The 20,184-nt window shown below is 45.6% G+C and overlaps 1 protein-coding gene across 4 annotated transcripts in view; it reads right to left on the bottom strand.

Annotated features, from left to right (window-relative positions):
* RBPMS (RNA binding protein, mRNA processing factor) overlaps nucleotides 1-7,517 on the bottom strand; it is a 78,366-nt gene extending 70,849 nt beyond the window's left edge. For 2 of the 4 annotated variants that reach the window (XR_004428003.1, XM_033172799.1), the window contains exon 1: nucleotides 7,042-7,320. Coding sequence is in view for 2 of the 4 variants with exons in the window: in XM_033172799.1 (XP_033028690.1) it covers nucleotides 7,042-7,305 (264 nt within the window). In the remaining 2 variants the exon portion in view is untranslated. Of the gene's footprint in view, nucleotides 1-7,041 lie in introns of all 4 variants that reach the window. The other 2 variants (XR_004428004.1, XM_033172800.1) reach the window with 2 other exon arrangements.
* Between the last annotated feature and the right edge of the window lie 12,667 nt (nucleotides 7,518-20,184).

The following is a 20,184-nucleotide window of genomic DNA, read 5'->3' as shown; positions in this document are numbered from 1 at the left end:
CGCAGTTGTGGAAGATTTCAGGAGAGTAGGAAAGGGGGGAAATGTGTCCCTTGCCAGAAGCAAGGCTTCTGGAGCCTTGAACAAAACCACTAATGATGCAGATGAAACCTAACTCTATTTCCATCTGTCAAGTGAAGCTATGTGGTTCCTGAACTAGGGTTTGTATTTGGTGATGGGCTGGATGAAAGCCAATAAACTGACGATGAATCATGAGAAGGAGTAAGTGGTTCTCTTGTCTGGGCAATCAGGCAGGCAGCTTTTTCCAGATAGGGTTGTACTCACCTTAAAGGAAAAGGTACGCCGTGTCCTGTATGCAGCATTGTCACCATTAACACAGGTGGCCTCAGTGGCACAGAGTGCTTTTTCCCAGAGTTGCGCTGCTTTGCCAGCTGCAGCTGCTCCTTGACAGTGAACAGTTTGGTCACAGTGACCCACATTCTAGTAACCTCCCAAGGGAATTGCTGCAATGCACTGTACATGGGGATGCCACTAAAGACCACCTGGAAGTGTTCAAATGGTGCAGCTGGGTAGAATCTTATCATACTGATTCTATTCTCTTCCAAATCCAATTCAAAGTGCTGGCACATGCATCTAAAGCCCTAAAAGGCTTGGGATGAAAATACCTGAAGGAACACCTTTCCCTTATGCTAAGCTGCCTGTACACTGTGATGTCTTAAAAGGCTTTTTCTCTGCATTTGACTGGTGCGGGAAGCCCATGGTGAGGAATACAGCCTTTTTGGTGGTGGCACCGGGAATATGGAATGCTCTTCACTCACAGGTGCAATTAGTGCTGCCTTCGTTATCATTCCAGTGCCAGGTTTAAACTCAATTATTTGCCCAGGTATTTTAATGGCTGTTTAGCCTGACCTGTTGCTTTTAACTGCTTTTGTGAATTTTGAATGGTGGGTTTTTATTGTTGTGTGCTTTTTAATTTATGTTTTGTATCCTATCTGGTATTAGATGAATGGGAGACTGTAAATATTTTTTAAAAAAATTGCAATGGTTAAATCAATACTAAAATGTATGTTCACGAAGATACTGTTGTTAAGCAATGAGCTGAAAAGAAGGAAAAGGCATCTAAAGGGGAAGGAAGAGTCTGAGAACAAGCTCTCATGAACAGAGTTCATTTCATCCGATGCATGAAAGATAATCCTCCTATTGCCCAGGGGAGAAAGGGTATACATGCATGCATATATTACAGAGGTATAAACAGAAAAACAGGGAGGTCAAATGGCTATGAAATGTGAATAGTACAGCTTGCAATAATTCTATGTAATATACTGTATATACAGAAGGTAAATAATGTGACCTTTCACAACAAGATTAATTGGTGATAAACACAAATCATCCAGAACTTATCAAGAGGTTTGATTCTTTTTGTTTAAGCTTGATTCAAGACAATGGTTTCACGCCCCATGGGCAGGTGTTAATTAACGCAGCAGAGATAGGATGATTGCATTATCATCACCATTTTAGATTGCTGTCAAATCCACATCTGGAACTCTGTAGGTCTTGTTGACTTTTTTTTAAAAAAAGTGGATTGCCTACTTTAAAAAAAAGTCAACAAGACCTACAGAGAATGTGAAGGTCCTGAATGCAAATCCTACATTGACCTAGACTAGCTGTCTGAAATGTGCACCCGCTTCATTCCAAAGCTTTCTGATCCAGCCAAGAAGATATGCACATGGATCTCCATAGCTAGGTTCCTTACTGCACTGTGTAACCATACATTACAGTGGTAGCTTGGTTCTCGAACTTAATCCAATCCGGGAGTCCGTTTGACTCCTGAAACCGTTTGGAAACCAAGGCACAGCTTCCGATTGGCTGCAGGAGCTTCCTGCACTCAATCGGAAGCCACAGAAGCCGCATCGGACGTTCAGCTTCCGAAAAACATTTGCAAGCTGGAACACTCACTTCCGGGTTTGTGGCATTCTGAAGCCAAGCTGTTCGAGTACCAAGGTACCACTGTATTCACAATCTGGATTCAATTAGATTGCTCATGCCCATGTGTAAACTAGCTCCACAGCAGAGTTTTTCAAAGCCAAATCAAAAACTGAAAACTACCACTGTTTATGAAACAATATAAATAGCAAGATGAAATATGAACACACAATATATTTAAAGCACATCAAATGCACATTTAAGGCACATAATTACCCCCCAAAGAATCCTGGGAACTGTATTCCCCCCCCCACACACACAGATATACAATTCTAAGCACTCTTAACAAGCTGCAAAATGTGTGCTGGATGCGCTTACAATGTACAGTAAAGATCTGTCCTATGACACTCATATCTACACTTGCTAAAATTACAACTTCAGACACACCGAGACTGATATCTTGGGGGGGGGGGGACTTAAGCACAGGCACTCGCACACAAAAATCTTCTAAATTGCAACTCAGAAAGGTAAAGTCACTTCAAACGGCAACAGAACTTGGAAATAACAAAAACTGATATGCCCCCAAGAAAAGATACGGAAGATTAGCAATACCTGAAGAAGAATATACTTGAACGTTTGCCACCCAGCTCAGGGGAACGCCACTGTCATTTTTGCTCTACATCCAGCAACAACCAACTCAAGAGAGCCTTACCATCTGGCAGACAACCGCAGAGCAGTAAAAACTTATACCAGTAATTCAGATGGTAACTCGTGTTTTTAATAAACAAAAAGACCATACTACGTGGTAAAATTGCTACGTACAGTACTGTATTGACTCAGCATACCTAGCTATCATCACAACAAGACCTGGTCCTTCCATCAGAAGGGAGTTCAGTTTGCAATGACGTGAGAAACAGTCCTTAACAGCGATGTTTCAGGCACCAACTACACGTTGGTTAGAAAACATCATTTCAGGCAAACTCTCCATTTCTTATCACAGTTATTAGAAATGTCTGGTCTCTTTCTCAGCTGCTAGAACAACAACTGCTCTATTTTAAATCATAAGGCTTGATGAAAGGTTCTTATGGCGCCAATCCCCTATTCTCCGCTCAACATGCACTGTTCTGACGGCACGTCTCTTCTGGCAACTCTACACACAGTTTATCAGCCCAACTGCAAGACATGACCAAGACAGATGCCAGCAACAGCCCTGAAGGTTCCTCAGTTTGTTAAGCGATGCTGGAGGTTATGAGGGACATTTGGCTTGGCAAAGAGAGGTAGGATCTGGAGTTGGAAACCTGGACTCACATCTTAGCCATGAACTTACTAAGTTGTCCTAGTTTAAAAATAAAATAAAATTGCACCAAAGTACAAAGAGCCAAAGTACAGTAGAAGAGATGAGGAAGATTTGCTATACTTTTCGTTTAATTCAAAGCAGCTGCTCCTTATTGGGGAGGGTTCTTCATTTGATTGCGCCCCACAGGGGTGCAATATGATTTTTAAGGGGGGAATTTGGAAGCTAGTTTAGACCAAATTAATGGCCTTTTAGGCTTCCTCCACATGAGCAGGAGTTTGCTTTTTGAATAGTAAGAATTATATGTCACGGGGGGGGGGGGTCATCAGGATTTTAGAGATGCTTAGGTGGGGCGTAGCCAAAAAAAGGTTGGGAACCACTAGGAAAGGTGTGTTTAACCCTTCAATTTAACCACACAGAGATGCTATTACCCTATTGGGGGGAACAGGCAGTCACAAGAGGTCTTCTCCCACAATTTGGCTCAATAGTTTGAGCGATGGGGTTTACATTGACAAAATGATACTGGGGAAGGGTTAAATGCTACCAGTACAATTTCCCAGATCACACTAGGAACACACGCACCCTCGAAGTTTCGAAGTAAAGAAAAATATATTGGGATATCCGATCACAGACCTCCCATGTTACATGTACTCTGGTCCTCCACTTCCATTCCCTGTATTTAGTGGAAGTAGCAATCCAGCTCACAGACTTTTTACATTTCCCTAGCCCAAGGACATAAACTAATTAAACTCTGCATAAAATATATATTTTAATAAACTAATGGTAGCAAATGTGTGCACCTTATTGCGCAGAAACAGTGGGATAATGGAAGAATGCAAATAAATGAATGAAACAAGCTGGTGTGTACAAGTGAAAGATGAGTTAATTAGTGGAAATATGGTCTTTCATCAGCTGTACATTCCAATTTTCACTTTCACAGACTTCATTTTCCCAAACTGCCCATTTACCATAGTCTGACATCAGAAAGCCATTTCTCTACATACAAAGTTAAGTAAAAGTGAATTTAAAACACCGAAGTATAAAATCCACAAAGTGATACAGTGCACTGAACAGTTATCTGTTTCAGAAGCGCTGCTAACCTGCTGCGCAGTTGCCATCAAACTTTAGGCTGAAAGCTCTTTGAGATAAGGACTTGTTCTTTGTTTGAGGCTTCCGCTGTAAAGAGGCACTGATGTCAGCACTACCTCCAAATGGTTTATCTATGGTAGCACAGATCTCTAAGAGATGTGAGGTTGCCAAGATTTAAGTGACGTTTATATAAACAAACCATAAACTGTAAGGTTGGAACAGGGTCAGAAGTTAATGTAATCCTCTGCCCATGCCCAACACTATTAAAAGGTCCTTAGAAAACAAATACCACCAAACAAATGGCAAACAGGTGGTAGGTGAATGCAACAGAAGTGCCTGTGGACTCCCATTTTCTCCTTCCATCCTCAGCTTCCCATTCATTACTTATTTGCTGCCAATGGTGAAATGATAGGGACGAGGAAAATGCTTAGGTAGTGCAGCACCAATAACTTCTTTGCCCCCAAACCCACTGAAAATGCTCTCCATTGGGGCTTCAGGAGCCAAGCACATCCAAAGGCTGAGACCAGACACAGCATCAAAGCCATGTATGAATGCGTTGTTACAATATCTCATCGCACATCATCACAGGACAACACCATAAATATTTTCCGAGCCACCAACAGATTTCACCGCTAACAAGATTATTAAATCATTAAAAATTCTTCCTTCAACTATGGGGATAGGCAATGAAGAGTCTCAATCACCAACCCAGTTAAAAAACATCACAGCTGCTATACAAGGCAAGCTTATGCTGAGTTTAAAAGCACACTGTAGGAGTTCCCAAAAGGGAACTTCTACTAATACAAAATTTTCAAAGTTTGTCCAAACCATGCCTAAAAATTAATTAATCAATATAGTAATTAATGTTCATACATATACATATTTCATAGTGGTTTATGTTGCAGATCGCAAGCGCTATCTGGTTAGTACTTGGCGGCAACCTGAAAAACAATGCAAACATTAGAATTTTCATTCTTAGCTACAGGGGCAAGTTATCACGTTATAACAAACTGAACTGATGCTTAGAAGCCTATTTATTGTAATAGATGAAGAAACGTACATATTCGTTTTTCTATAAATATCATTCCCACAGATAGGCAGAATGAATACATGATACAAGGAAATGTTTTTCTTTTAAGAAAATGTGTTTTGTTCCATGCAACCACCATTCATCCTTCTAGGATCTGTGAATCAGCAGCACTTCATAATAGGCTTGAAGTGTTAATCTGGGGAGTTTACTGCCTTAATTATTTCCCAAACAGGTTCCCAGTCTCAAGAGCATGGGTAGGCAAACTAAGGCCCTGGGGCTGGATCCAACCCAGTGCCTTCTAAATCCGGTCCGCGGACAGTCCAGGAATCAGTGTGTTTTTACATGAGTAGAATGTGTGCTTTTATTTAAAATGCATATCTGGGTTATTTGTGGGGGAAATGAATTCATTCATTTTATTTATTTATTTATTTCCAAAATATAGTCTGGCCCCCCCACAAGGTCTGAGGGACAGTGGACCCCTGCTGAAAAAGTTTGCTGACCCCTGCTCAAGAGTAACAATCTTTCTTTATTTCAGAGCTGTGTAGCAAAACAACAACAGCACAGAAGAGTCTTATGGCACCTTAAGGACTAACAATATCATTCAGGCACTAAGGTTTTGTGGACTAGTCTACTTCAAGGAAAAGCAAAGTTTCCTCCAACAAAATGCCTAAGGTCCTAACTGAGTTTTGACTGTTTACCACCCTGCAAAAAAGACTGTGTAGGGAAATGCTATAGGCGTTATAAATTCACAGGCTACCTATTATAAGGTTGTAATATTCAACCGTAGACAAGTCTATAAGTGGAATGTGGTGGTTAAGACATAAAGCATGGCTTAGTGTCTCAAACTTACAAGAACTCACAAGTATTTCAAATAAATTACTTACGTTATGAAATATACAATCCTATGAGATATACAGTGTTTTCCACTGAACAGTATGGGCTTGCTTCTGAGTAAGCATATACCGTTGAACCATAAATGGGCAACACAATACAACAATCTCGAACGCTGGGAATCACTCGCACTGCTTTATTATTAAGTTAAACCATTACCGATATTGCCAAACCGCATCGCCAACTTAATTTGCATGTTTTGCCATGCTTTGCTTTTTTTGACTACGACCTTTCCCCAAGGTGGCTCTGAATTAAGATTTGCCCAAGTACAAGTTCTCTGCATCTTAACTCATCGGGAAAGAATGCGCTCGATACGTTATCTATTAATCAGAGCGCCTGGCTTTTTTTTTTTTTTTTTAAAGGAGTACTCTTGCTTTTAAAGCGCGGTTTCACTGTAAGGAGTCGGGGGGCAACCAGGTTATGGGGAGAAAGCGCACGACCACAAAAGAGAAGGAAGGAGAAAACACAGTGTTTGCCTCCCATGTTTCCCCCCACCAACCATCCCACTGTCACCGTTCAAACTAAGGTCAAACTTAGTTGCTTCGGGGAACCTTCGGCGCGCCTTTCGTTTTCCAAGCGTTGCGCAACCTCTCCAGCCCCGAAAGCGGACGGAGCGACCAGCTTCGGTGTCAATGCGTTTTAAGGGACGGGCTGGTGGGTGGGTGGGTGGTTGGCAGGGAGGGGGGTGTCCCAAAAGCTCCACGGCTGCCCTGCTTGGAAGTGCTCCCCCCCGTTCCCAAAAACTTTTCCCCAAGGCTCCCCGGATAAGCCCATGACGCACGCCGCCCCTGCGCTCCGAAAGGGAAAGCCCGGGAGGCAGCGCCTTTGGCCCGCCCGCCTCCCCTCCAGCAGGTACCTCTTCCTCCTGCAGGTTCGGCTCGGCGGGGCTGTGCTCCTGCTCGCCTTTGGCGCTGTTCATGGTTCCCTCTGCCGGTCCGGAGCGCCCTCGCCCGCCGCCCTCTCTTCGCCTCGCCTCTCCCGTCCGCGGCGCGTCTGGGCTGAGGTGCTGCTGCTGCTGCTGGGCAGGCGAGCGCGCCAAGGAGGTGCGCGCTGAGGCAAGGCGAAGAAGCAGCGGGGCTCTGGCCCTGGCCACCAGCAGCGGCAGCTGCTTCTGCAGCATGCAGGGCTTTCCTGGCGGTGCGAGAGACCCCGAGCGAGGCGCGTGAGGGGCGGGAAAGAGGCGGCGGCGCCGAGCGGCTTCTTTTCCGTGGAAGGAAGTCGTGAGGGGAAGAGCCGCGAGCCCTTCGCTTGCGCGCCTGGCTCTGGTTGGCGGGGAAGGTGGCTCGCGCGCCTGGCGCCCACTCTCTGGGACGACGTGGGAGGGAGCGGCGGAGGAGGAGGAGGAGGGGGGTGTTGGGGGTGTCGACTAATCGCGAGGGAGAGGAAAGGAAGCCCCCTTGAGCAACCCTCCGGCCCGAGCACGTGAAGAGAGGCGGGTCAGAAAAGCAAGGCGTCGAGGCTTGGGGAAGGAAGGAAGGAAGGAGGAGCTTCGCGGGGTGATGACTCCCAAACCCAATGGCAAAGGACAAGTGGTTGTGTTCACTTGCTTCGCCATAGACTTGAAGGGGGACCCACGAGGGGCATCTAGTCCAGCCCCCTGCAACGCAGGAATCTTTCGTCCCACGTGGGGTTCGAACCCAAGTTGTTGGCGTCCGTCTGTCTTTGGAAGAGTGTGCGCCTTTGGGGGGTGAAGTCAAGACTGTTGGAAGGAGCCAACTCCTTGGGGTCGAGATCCCTTCAACCCTCCCCCCCAATAAAATGTTTGAGGGGGCCACAGTTGGGATACTGAATACTGTTCTGGTTGCCTCACCTCAAAAAGGGTATTTGTACACTTGGGAAAGGTTCAGAAAAGGGCAGCCAAAATGATCAATGGAATGGAGCAACTCCCCTATGAGAAAAGGCGGGAGCCTTTGGGACTTCCAGCTTTATAGAAAAAGCAAGTGAGAGGTGACATGATAGAAGTTTATAAAATCATGCATGTGAGGGACAAAGTGGATAGAAAATGGTTTCCACCCTCTCTCTAAACACTGAAACTTGTGGAAGGTGAATTTTTGAAGATTTAGGACAGATAAAGTACTTTTTCACACAGCACATCGTTAAAACTATGGAAGCTTCTCCCACAGGAGGCAGTGATGTAGGTATGACTTTTAAAAGAGTATTAGACGAATGCATGGAGAAAAAAAAGCTATTGATGGCTGTGTTCTGCCTCCACCATTGGAGGCAGTAATGCTTCTGAATATCAGTCCCTGGAATCTGCCAGAGGGGAGAGGGGTCTTGTGCCTGGGTCTTTGCTTGTACACATTTCCCACTGGCATCTGGGTGGCCACTGTGAGAACAGGATGCTGGACTAGATGGGCCATTGGCCTGATCCAGCAGGTTCTTCTTATGCAGATGGTTTTCCATATTAATTATCATTATCATTTCTACAAGCACAGATAAATAAATCAGCCCACCAGTTTGCATCAAATCCAAAAGTCATTAGATCTAGGAAGGCTTCACGCTGAGGCTGATCAACATGATACCTGCCTCATGTCACTAAAAATAAGTCTGAAGATCAGAAAGGATTTATAATGGTTCTAACATTTCTAAAGGCACAGCTCACTGCTGACAGTACAGCACAGCACACAAGTGGCTCCTTTGAAGCCGTTTCAATCTGTTGATTCAGTGTGTGAGGGAGGCTGCGTCTTCATATTCTTTGACTTTGACTTTTATTTTTATGACAGTAGTTAAAAGAACCACATCCCAGAAAATCACTAGAATATCTATGTTAATTTCAAACACACATACATGCCCCACAATATTTTGACATTATGGACCCAAAAGATCCATGCTAAAATAATATATTTTAGGGTCAAACTAGAAGTGATATATGAGAGCTCTGTAAAAGGAATTTCCAATGTTTTTTTTTCTTTTGCAAAACGCAGCCGAGGGGAAGGGCACAATCCAGACCTGGGCTTATGCAATGAGGAGAGTTCTTAACCTTTCCTTCCGTACTGTTTTCCCACTGAAACCCCCAAGCTGTTCTTTTTTTCCCCTTATTTGAAAAATAAATAAATGTGGGCAACACAAGTTTTCTCAGTAAAGGCAAAACAGCACTGTGTTGGGTTTGGGGGTGGGGAAAGATGCAATAAAATTATGCAGAGGGGGGAAATCTTACAGGCCTGCCCTCCTGTGCTTTGTACATATTTCAGATAAGGGTCCTCCACGGCAGGCTTTTCAGAAAGGAAAAACAATGTGGGCATTCCAATCACAGAACTTTTGCATCACGTCCAGCTTGGTGTTTAGACTCTGTTTCAGTGGGCGGGGGGGGGGGGGGCGTCCTAGTTGTGGTAATGTAAGATAGCAGGAACAGGGAGACTTACTAAGCAAATAACACACCACAGACTGTTTCTGCTAGGCATTACAAGGCCAACCAAGTAAGAAGACAGTATCATGTCTCTTTTTACAAATGAGTGGCTCTTGAGTACTACAGGTAACACAGTACCTATCAGCACTATGCTTTATCTAGTACTATCAATTAGGAATATTTGGTACCTTAGACCCAGGATGTGCAGCTTTTACTCTGCTAATGGCCACAGTGAAAGGAGGTCATAAAAGAGCACCCGGCTTCCCCTTTTTGCTTTCTGCCACCCTATTTTCTCTCTCCTTCTGCAACCCCTCCCCTGCCCTTACCCATCAGAGAACCAGGGAAGGGACAGATTGTCAGAGGTCTTAACTAAACAGCCTGCAAAAAGGGTTTTGACATTAGGCCGAAAGCCTCATGCAGCCTAGTGCATGACAGAGGTTATCCACCTCTGTCCTATATGGTGTCATTTTCAATCTGTGTTCCAGTGAACCCTGGGTTTCTTTAGAGAACTTAATAATGTCTTTGTCGCTTAAGAGCCAGTGTGGTGTAGTGGTTAAGAGCGGTAGACTCATAATCTGGTGAACCGGGTTCACATCTCCACTCCTCCACATGCAGCTGCTGGGTGACCTTGGGCTAGTCACACTTCTTTGAAGTCTCTCAGTCCCACTTACCTCACAGAGTGTTTGTTGTGGGGGAGGAAGAGAAAGCAGAATGTTAACCGCTTTGAGACTCCTCAGGGTAGTGATAAAGCGGGATATCAAATCCAAACTCTTCTTCTTCTTCTTCTTCTTCTTCTTCTTCTTCTTCTTCTTCTTAAGGCCACTTCCGGTAGATTAATTTCGCTGAAAGACAGCTTGCCCACCTCTGCCACCCATCTTTCCCTGAATATGCTGGGGGGGGGGTTATTAGTTTTTTTTTAAACTTAGGTCTCACTTTTCCCCCCTGGAGAAGAAAAGATCAAAACAGCTTACATCAATCAACTTGTACATGCAACAAAACCAAATCCACAAAGATACATTAAGCAGCCAAAAAATGCCAACATCATAAAAACCAAAATATTTCCTAATCAACAAAAACAGCAACTCATCAACACCCCCCGCAAACCAAGTGAAGACATAGAGAGAGAGAGAGAACCAACTTGTTCATAATTAGAAGAGGGCAGCAATCTTTGAACTTTGAGATTATTGAGAGGAGCCTTTTACCTCAAGATCACTGTCAGTGTACAACACACAGGGAAAGTGATTTTTTTCTGCAGTGAGGTGGAATTGGGAGGTGACTGCTCCCTGTCACCTGAAACACTAAGACTGAAGGAGTCATTTGTCTAGCAGTTTGTGCCTGGTGGCTTTATGGTCAGCAACCTTTTTCAGCCGTGGGCCGGTCCACCATCCCTCAGACCATGTGGTGGGCCGGACTATATTTTGGGGAGGGGAAATGAACGAATTCCTATGCCCCACAAATAACCCAGAGATGCATCTTAAATAAAAGCACACTTTCTACTCATGAAAAACACCAGGCAGGCCCCACAAATAACCCAGAGATGCATTTTAAATAAAAGGACACATTCTACTCATGTAAAAACACGCTGATTCCCAGACCGTCCACAGGCCAGATTGAGAAAGCAATTGGACCGCATCCGGCCCATGGGCCTTAGGTTGCCTACCCCTGGCTTTATGGATCTTTTTGTGGCTATCCATGGAGCGCAGTGCATAAAGGACATGGTGCCAGACAGCATTAAGTGGGAGGAGGCATCTGATTCTACCTTTCTTTAGGAGAGACCCCTGTCAACCTGCACACAACTTTTCTCTTCAGGGATGAGATGTGCCACACTGCAAAGCATTACAGAAATGTCATGGAATAGCCCCATATAAGGCAGTCAAGAACAAGAAAATGACTGGAGTTTTCCTTAGCAGCTGTGAGGCAGCTTCTCTTTTTAGCTTTGCTTGACTTTTGCCAGTATTTATATAATTGCCAAACACTTGTCCAGTAAGTTATGGTATTTACCTTAAAAGAGCCCGGATCCTTCCCAGGCTCTGTCAGAACAAATCTCTTCACTCTTCTTATGTGTCTATGAATCAGTGATGATGGATGGGCTCTTGAACAAGCAGCCTAATTTCAGGATTCTAGCTACTTTAGCTGTCTAGCAAGTGCATTCAGACAAGTTGTGATGGAGAAGCTAGAAAGGCTTCTGAGTTTGTAAGGGTTTTCTTGTTAGCAGTGGCGGCTGGTGCAAATGGGGCACTGCCCCACCAACCGCAGCCTGCCCTAGACAGTCCCCACCCTGCCTGCCTTATGAGTTATAGCCACTCAGCGCATGATTCTGCCTCTGGTTCTGCCTATTCTGGTCTCCTTGCCTTCTGCTGTATCCGTCGCACTGGACACCACAGTCTGTTGGTTTGTTTTAATAAATATTCAGACTTAGGATGAAGGAGGGAGGGGATGTGGAGTTAAACATAAAGCAGGCCAAACTTCTGTTCAGTATGATTATACTGCTGAAGCGCTCCGGAGAGCCTATCCTACGTAACATGAAACATTTGCAGAGCAGTGGAGCTGGTCTGCAAGGGATTTCAGTTTGTTGAGTCCATACAGGCATTTCCCCCCTCTCCAGGATCAGATTGCACAAAATGAATTCTGCAAGTTTGTAACTAATGGTGGCTCTGAGCAGCACAGATTGGCCATCGCCCATGTCACTATGAATATACCTATCAACTGCTACCAAAACTTAAAAATGATGTTCCCTTCACTTTTTATTTGCATTTTGTTGCTTTTGTTTATTTATTTTAATAAGGGAGAATTAACATATAATTGTGTGATTGCCTTCCGCAATACATGCCCACTCAACTGCTTTGATATGCAGAATCGGCAGTGTAGCAGGTGCCACAAAACACTTGTTCCACAGTTGTGAGGAATCAGCCTTTTAGTATGGCAGCACCTATACTGTACTTTGGAATTTCTTGCCTATTAACATCATGCAGACATCTCTGCACTCTTCTCATCTTCACATTTCTGTGAAGGCAAGCCTGTCTAGACAGGTAGATGCTGATGACTTCTTTTACACTTAATTTTAATTATTTTAGAATGTTTTAAATTGTTTAAAAATATATTTACTTACATTTTTAAATAGTTATTGTAAACTGCTTGGAGGTTTTATTTCAGTCAAGAGGTATATATAGGTTTCGGCAATAAAATAAAATACTGTACTGTATAAGCAAGTTATCCTGGAAGTGCAGGAGACAGCAACTCTTTCCCCCTTCATCGGTGGCAGGAACTGTGGGAATACACTCCGTGGGTGCGCTTGCACCTACGATCTTTTGTATCTGTTTAATGTCAATTATGTGCACTATTTAATGTATACTTCCGAGTAAAAGCGAAAGTGAAAGCAGGACGCAGTAGGCGTCTTGCCACTGAGATCCCTCCGCTTAGACTTTTTGGCTCCAAAGGTTTAAACTTGTTAATGGTCAGTTAATCTGCTTCCCGCCCTTTTCAAGGGCAGCAACAGTGTTCTGATTGGTAAAAGTATTGATCATGACGTTGCTTGTTCGTTGTCAATAAAAGGCTGCGGCTCCCCGTTTTGGGCAGATAGTCAGGATCAATCAGTCGTTCAGGTAGTCGGGGTTTTGGGAACGGGTTGGTTGGGTTGGTTGGGTTGGAAGCGCGTGCAGGAGGTAGAGAGGTTAGCTTGCGGAAGAATTGGCGGTAAAGGTTTAGTTAGCCTATAGATTGCAGAAGAATTGGCGGTACAGGGTCAGCTAGCTTAGATAGTCTTAGAACAGTCGAGGCATAGAGAGAAGTAATAGCCTATGCGGGTCAGCCAAAACCATCAAAAGAAACAATGGTTGTCTTTATTTCGTCTTAATTTAACTTTTTGTAGTCTATTAGCGCTCTTGCTTGGCCATAGTTTTGGCCACCTTTTATTTGGGTACGTTACTTAAGGGAACAACTTAGGAGGTCGCAAGTGCTTGCAGGTACATCTACGAGGCACTTTTTCATCCGAACTACTCACGCACCCTTCAGATTCAGCCTGGCGGACAACAGCACGGTGTGAGTTAAGCTCCGGAATTACCGGCCATCCCGTTCGCAGGCTTGGCCGGCGCCCGTGCAAGGACGCACGTGAGACGCTGGCCGCAGATCCCCAGCAACTGGTATCCTGTGTGCAGTTGACCTTGTCCTGCACGCGGGAGGCTCCAGCAAAGAATCCCCGCAAGGAACAAGGGCCACAAAGAGCAGAACAGCCTAGCCTTAGCTATTGGACAGATAAAAAACTCCCACTACGCCTCACTTTGCTAGAAACCATTCCTGCTCCAACCAACAGTTGCTCTGGGATTGCTGCTGTTGCCATCTGTCCATCTCAAAAGAAAATGGAGTGTGACTCTGGAGGTGAAGTCAAACTGCTGGAGAGTCACAGCACCTGCTGTGGCTGAAGAGACCAGTAACTCGTAACTGCTACTTTCTGCATTGTTTTCTTCTTCTTCTGCATTAGCAGCAACAAAGTGGCCTCTCCAGGGCGCAAGTCTGGGAAGTGTGTATAGAGGCAGTGGCGGAGGAAGCCTCTCCGCAGCCCGGGGCGGTGGAGCGGAGGCACCCCCCTGGGGGCGGGGTGTCACGACGCGTGTGTCGTGACATCATGACGCACGTCGGCTGCACTACGCACGCCTGGAATTTCCTGACTGTAGTGCAGCCGGGGGGGGGGGCGCTGCTGCTCCCGCAGCGAGCCAGCAAACGAGCAGTGGGTCGTGGAGCTGCCCCGGCCGTGCTGCTTTATGGACGGGGCAGCCCCATGACCCGCCGCTCACTCGCCAGCTCGCTCGGTCGCCACGGGAGCAGCAGTGCCAACCCAGATGCACTACACATGCCCGGAATTTTCGGGCATGCGTAGTGCATTTGGGCCAGCGCTGCTGCTCCCGCGGCGAGCTGGCGAGTGAGTGGCGGCTTGTAGGGCTGCCCCTGCCATCCGTAAAGTTGCACAGATAGGGTGCCAGGCAGCGGGGGAGTGGCCGCTAGGCCCCACCCTTCCTACGCCACTGTGTGGAGGTCCTAGACTGCTCAGATGTCAAGACCCTGGCGTGCCTGGAGTGATAGTCAGGAGTGCCGCGGACAACACTGGCCTCTGTCCCTCTTTCCTTCCCTCCCTCCTCTGATGCCCTCATGTCTCTGCCTCCCAAAGGCTTGCACAGCTGTTTATTGCAGCAGCCCTGGCTACAAGCTCCGCAGGTGACTGGTGCCTCTGGGAGGACCTCTTTTTGGGGGGGGTCAGCGCAGAGACCCAGGACGGCAGCAGCTGCTGACCAGAGGACTCCCAAGGAGAGGGGAGAGGAGGCTGAGGGAACACTCCACAAGGGAGGATGTTCAAAAAAGGGGTAAGAGACTGCCTGCTCTGCAGGCAAGGGGTAACATAACTGGGCTCCTGAGCCCCACAGGGATGCCACAGAAAGAATGTAGCTGGTTAAGGGAGCCTTGGGCTCAAAAAGGTTGAAAACCTCTGGTCCAGATTTGTGTAGGTTTTACTCCTTAGCCTGATCTTCTTCCGAAGATGTCCCACAAGGCCGTGAGTGCAGATTTCCCCCTAGGGTTTACTCCCAACTTAGCCTTGGATAGTACACACTTACTTTAAAGTGGTACAGTCAAACCTCGGTTGTCGAATGTAATCTGTTCCGGAAGCCTGTTTGGCTTCCGAAATCTTCGACAACTGAGACGCAGCTTTCGATTGGTTGCGGGAGCTTCCTGCACTCAAGCAGAAGCCACGCCGGACGTTCAGCTTCCAAAAAAACTTTAGGAAACTGGAGCATTTACTTCCAGGTTTTCAGCGTTCGGGAGCCAAAACGTTCAAAAACGGAGGCATTCGGGAGCTGAGATTTGACTGTATAGAAATACATATCTTTTATAACATGTATTCCAAATCAGTGCAGTACAGATGTTTGAAGAGGAAACTAATTCAGCATAGGAGAGGAACACCATAATAGCTTGCTGGATCAGGCCAACGTCCCATTTGGTCCAGCATCTTGTTCTCACAGTAGCCAACCAGATGACTGTGGGAAACCAGCAAGCAGAACATGAACACAAGAGCACTCTCCCCACACCCATGGTTTGCACCAACTGGTGTTCGGAAGGAAAAGGCCGGCAAGATGAACATGTCTGTGTCAGGGATGCACAAGTTCCCCCAGGCTGTGGTCCTGCATTGGAAAATAGGGGGTTTCATAAGTGCCCAAGAATGTCCCTACTTCCATCTTCTGAACACTTGAGAGTCCGCATTAATCCAAACACACAAAAGCCAGGAAGCAAGTATAATCAAATGGATGGCCAAATTACTTGTTCTCTGTGTGTGTCAAGCTGTTACCCCCCCCAAACCTTGGATAGTTGTTTTCCATTGTATTGTGACTGGGGGTGTGTGTGTGTGCGCATAGGAACTTGGATTGTGACATACAGAAACCTGAACTATTGCACCCCACCCCCCCACCACAACACTGTGTAGAAAAACATTAATTTGGCAGAACGGTCCATTTCCTTGAGAGAACGGCCACTGCCCTGCCCGACAGCAATTCTCCCCCCCCCCCTTGTTATTCTAGCTACTGTAGTACTGTTCTCTTTCCAGTGGAGAATGGGCCTCCCGCTGGTATGTATAGAAGATAAACAATTGAGAAATTGAGCAGTTAATCAAAGCAGTTCTGAGACACAGAGACCTTGGGGTGAGAACTTGGGAGTATTGGAATCTGAAGAGCAAAGCTGCAGAGAACAGGAGGAAAACTTGAGGAGAATTTGCTCAGTTTCTGAACTGTAGGGATAGAATGCTGGTTTAGGGATGGAGCCAGAACAGAACCAAGACAGATATGGGCTGAATCTGGCAGAATTTGCCAGTCATAAATGGGTGGAGCCTGGAATGGGCGTAGCCGGAGGGTGCAGGTTCCCCACCCCCATAAATCAAGTACCGGTAAATAAATAAAAATGCTTAAGTAACTGACCAATTGCATCGCAGATAACTCCGTTCTGACCCTCCCTAACATAAAACCTGCCCCCACCCCCAATAAATCCTGGCTACTATGCCCATGGAGCTTGGCAGAATCTGAAGTTTATTATCTTTTCAGACACCTATTGGCTTAGTGTACAAGGAATCACTTTGGGCCCTCTGCAAGCAATTCAGTAATTGAGGGGGGGGGGGAACACACGTCCAAAAAAACACAGAGAGATTTGGAGGGAGGGGGAAGCAGAGAGAGAGAGAAGGGGGCGTGTGATAAAGATGCAATCCTGCAAACTCCTCCCATATTTCATTCTGGCTATAGTCACCATTGTATCTAGCTCCACCCACTACACCACACGAAAGCTCATACCAAGAACAAACTTAGTTGGTCTGTAAGGTGCTACTGGAAGGATTATTTTTTATTTTGTTTTGACTATGGCAGACCAACACGGCTACCTACCTGTAACTGGAACTACACCACAATGACCATAAGCGTGAAACCGGGTGAATAAATACACTATCAAATTACATACGGTGGTCATCAAGGCGTAAATACGAATGCAGTAGTAAAATAAATAAAGTAAAATTATCAGTTATCCTTGTAACCCTTCACTGCCTTGGTTTCCATATAAGACTGATGTTGTTTTTGTCACTGCAAAAGCATATGAAGTTCTCCCCCCCCCCCCCGTTGTTGTTTTCCTATTACTATTGCCAAGCAAAAGTTCCGTTTTCTGACCTGAGTGTTTAAGTCCAGTTAACTAGTAAGCCTTGATATACAGTGAGCTTGTAAGTTATGTGGGGGGTTAGGTTCCGTGGATCGTGCCTAAAACAAATATCGCCTATAGTCAAAACACATTGGGTTCAATGGTCCATGGGGTTGTGAAAGTCGTTTTTCCTGGAACGCTGCCCCTTTGTTTGTTTGTTTGTTTGTTTGCTTGTTTGTTTGTTTGCCATGTGTGTAAAAGCTGAATGCACACAAGTTAAATAAGCGCAAGTTGCGTGCTTACTGTATTGCAATAAGAATTATGAATGAATCAATCGATCTTTTCCGGTCACTGACCAGAGTGATAATAACAATTATAATGATAGACGTATCCAGCTTCAGCTCACCACATCTTAAAAATAAAATAAAAATAATCATGTAGCTAGAAGAAGTTAAGTAACAGTCAAATGAAATTATGACATGGTTGGGACATCCCGCAAGAGAATATTCAATGTTTCATTGTATTTTAATAACTGCTTTTTCTATGTTTTTAGCTGGTCTTGTTTTTATTTGTAAGCCACCTTGAGTCCTATCAGCGTAAAAAGTGGGATTTATTTATTTATTTAGTCTTGAGAATCTTTTCGAGTGGGGTGTGTGTGGAAATGCTAAAAGTTGTGGACATAATAGAACTTTGTTAAACTATGGCTAGTATGGAGAATGCAGACAGAATGCAGTCTCTCTATTTCTACTAGAGCTGAAGTAGATTAGAAGTACATTTGGACCTGACATTAGAAAGTATGTCTTTGCATAATCCATATTTAATTTAATAAAACACACACACAGAGAGAGGAAGTTGTGTCATTCCATAAGGAGAAAAAGTCAAAACATGTGGTTAGGCAATACAGTGGTACCGCTGGTTACGAACTTAATTCGTTCCGGAGGCCTGTTCTTAAGCTGAAACCGTTCTTATCCTGAGGCACGCTTTTGCTAATGGGGCCTCCGGCGTGTGATGTTCGTTTGCATCTTGGGGCAAAGTTTGCAACCAGGAGCAGCTACTTCCGGGTTAGTGGAGCTTGTGACCTGAAGCATTTATAACCAGAAGCGTTCGTAACCAGAGGTACCACTGTAGCTTTAAAGACAAATCAAAATGTGACAAAATAGTGAGCAAGTTTTCTCTGAACCATAGCCGTCAACCTTTTCCTTTTTTTGAGGGAAATTCCCTTATTATAGCATTGGGAAACAGCAAGGAGGGTTGACAGCTATGCTCTGAACAATGCTGTGAAACACTGTGGTTATTAAATAAAATAACTTATTACCCTTTTGTTTTTACTTTGTTTGTTTGTTTGTTTGTTTTAATTTTATGTGGGCAGGGAAAGAGCACTGGGGCTCTGCAAGATATCACAGCGACCTGCTGTTTGTAACAGAACACCAGGCAAGATGTTTTTTTCTAATGTTATTAACCTGTATCTTATATGACGCATCAGAAACGGTCCCTAAAAAATCCCCTGATGCTCTCTAACAAAAACAGATGAACAGGTTTCTCTTCCTCTGGGGTTGGAGAACAGTGCCTCTATTGTTTTAGGATTCCTGAGGAGTTTTGAGGCTTCTGCTGAACACATTCCTTTCTCGAAAGTGAGGGGCCCTGGGGGACTCCTCTGTTTAAGGCCGAAGGGGCACCCTTAAAAAGTGCTCCAACTAGCAGAAGCTGCGCTGAGGCTCGAGGAGTCATTTTTCTTTGGCCCCTGAGACTTTTGTCTCTACAGGCATCTTGTTCAAGAGCAACCCTTCTCCTTTCGAATGGCCCTGCTCTCTTGGCTGTCCTCACCCTCCCTGGATTTAAGCCCAGTGTTGCCTCAATCTACAATTTCACAAATTGGCAGGCATAAGCAAGCATATTCACTTCTGTTGACTGAAGCGTTTGCTTCGTCTGCTCCAGCAGACAGTAGCCACTCCACCACAGGCCTTTGGGGACCAGTTTCAGCGTAACCTCTGGATTTTCAGGCCCATTTACAACTTGCCTGGTTACAATTGCAGAAGGACGCAGGTGGCGCTGTGGATTAAACTACAGAGCCTAGGGCTTGTTGATCAGAAGGTCGGTGGTTCGAATCCCCGCAAAGGGTCAAACTGCAAGTAGATAAATAGGTACCGCTCCGGCGGGAAGGTAAACGGTGTTTCCGTGTGCTGCTCTGGTTCGTCAGATGCGGCTTCGTCATGCTGGCCATATGACCCGGAAGCTGTACGCCGGCTCCCTTGACCAATAAAGCGAGATGTGTGCCGCAACCCCAGTCATTCGTGACTAGACCTAATGGTCAGGGGTCCCTTTACATTTACAGAATGTGTATTCCTTTAGCCAGGGGCGTCTTACCCATAGAGGTTAGTGGTGCAGGGTGCCAAGTTCTGGAGGTGCCAGGGAAGAGGCGGAGGCTGGAGGCAGTGCCTCCCTGCATCAGCTCACCACCCTTGCCTGCCTCCGCCATGCCGTGCCAAAGCAGCACCGCGCCCGGAGCCTCTGTCTGCTGTGGCCACCGTGGCACAAAGCGGCCAGCTGAGCCGGGAGGCACCATGTCCAGTCTCCGCCTCTTCCCCGCCAGAGGAGCCGCCCTCCAGCTGCTGCCCCCTCCTACAGCCCCGCCGGCAGCGCCATCCTCCCTAAAAAACTCTGGGGAATGGGAGGGGGGCGCCAGAGGGAGCTTTGCACCACGGCGCCGGATATGCTTAAGACAGCCCTGCCTTTAGCACAGGGGTTCTCAAACTTTTTACACACAGGGCTTCCTCGAGATGGCTCAGTATACATGTGGATACTGAGGCTCATCCATCACAAAATGGTGGAGCCAGTTATAAAATGGAGGCAGAGCTTGACACAATCAGATGGCAATTAACAATATCACTTTCTACCAATATCTATTTTTTATTATACATTTTTATTAGTTTTACATAAAAGTTATACACCATAAACATAACATTTTCACACATTTTTTTTTAAAAAGGGTTCCTTTGAACC

The sequence above is a fragment of the Lacerta agilis genome, chromosome 16 (assembly GCF_009819535.1).
Source record: "Lacerta agilis isolate rLacAgi1 chromosome 16, rLacAgi1.pri, whole genome shotgun sequence".
NCBI lineage: Eukaryota > Metazoa > Chordata > Lepidosauria > Squamata > Lacertidae > Lacerta > Lacerta agilis.
The sequence above is the reverse complement of the archived record's forward strand: the minus strand, read 5'-3'. Positions and strand labels throughout refer to the sequence as shown.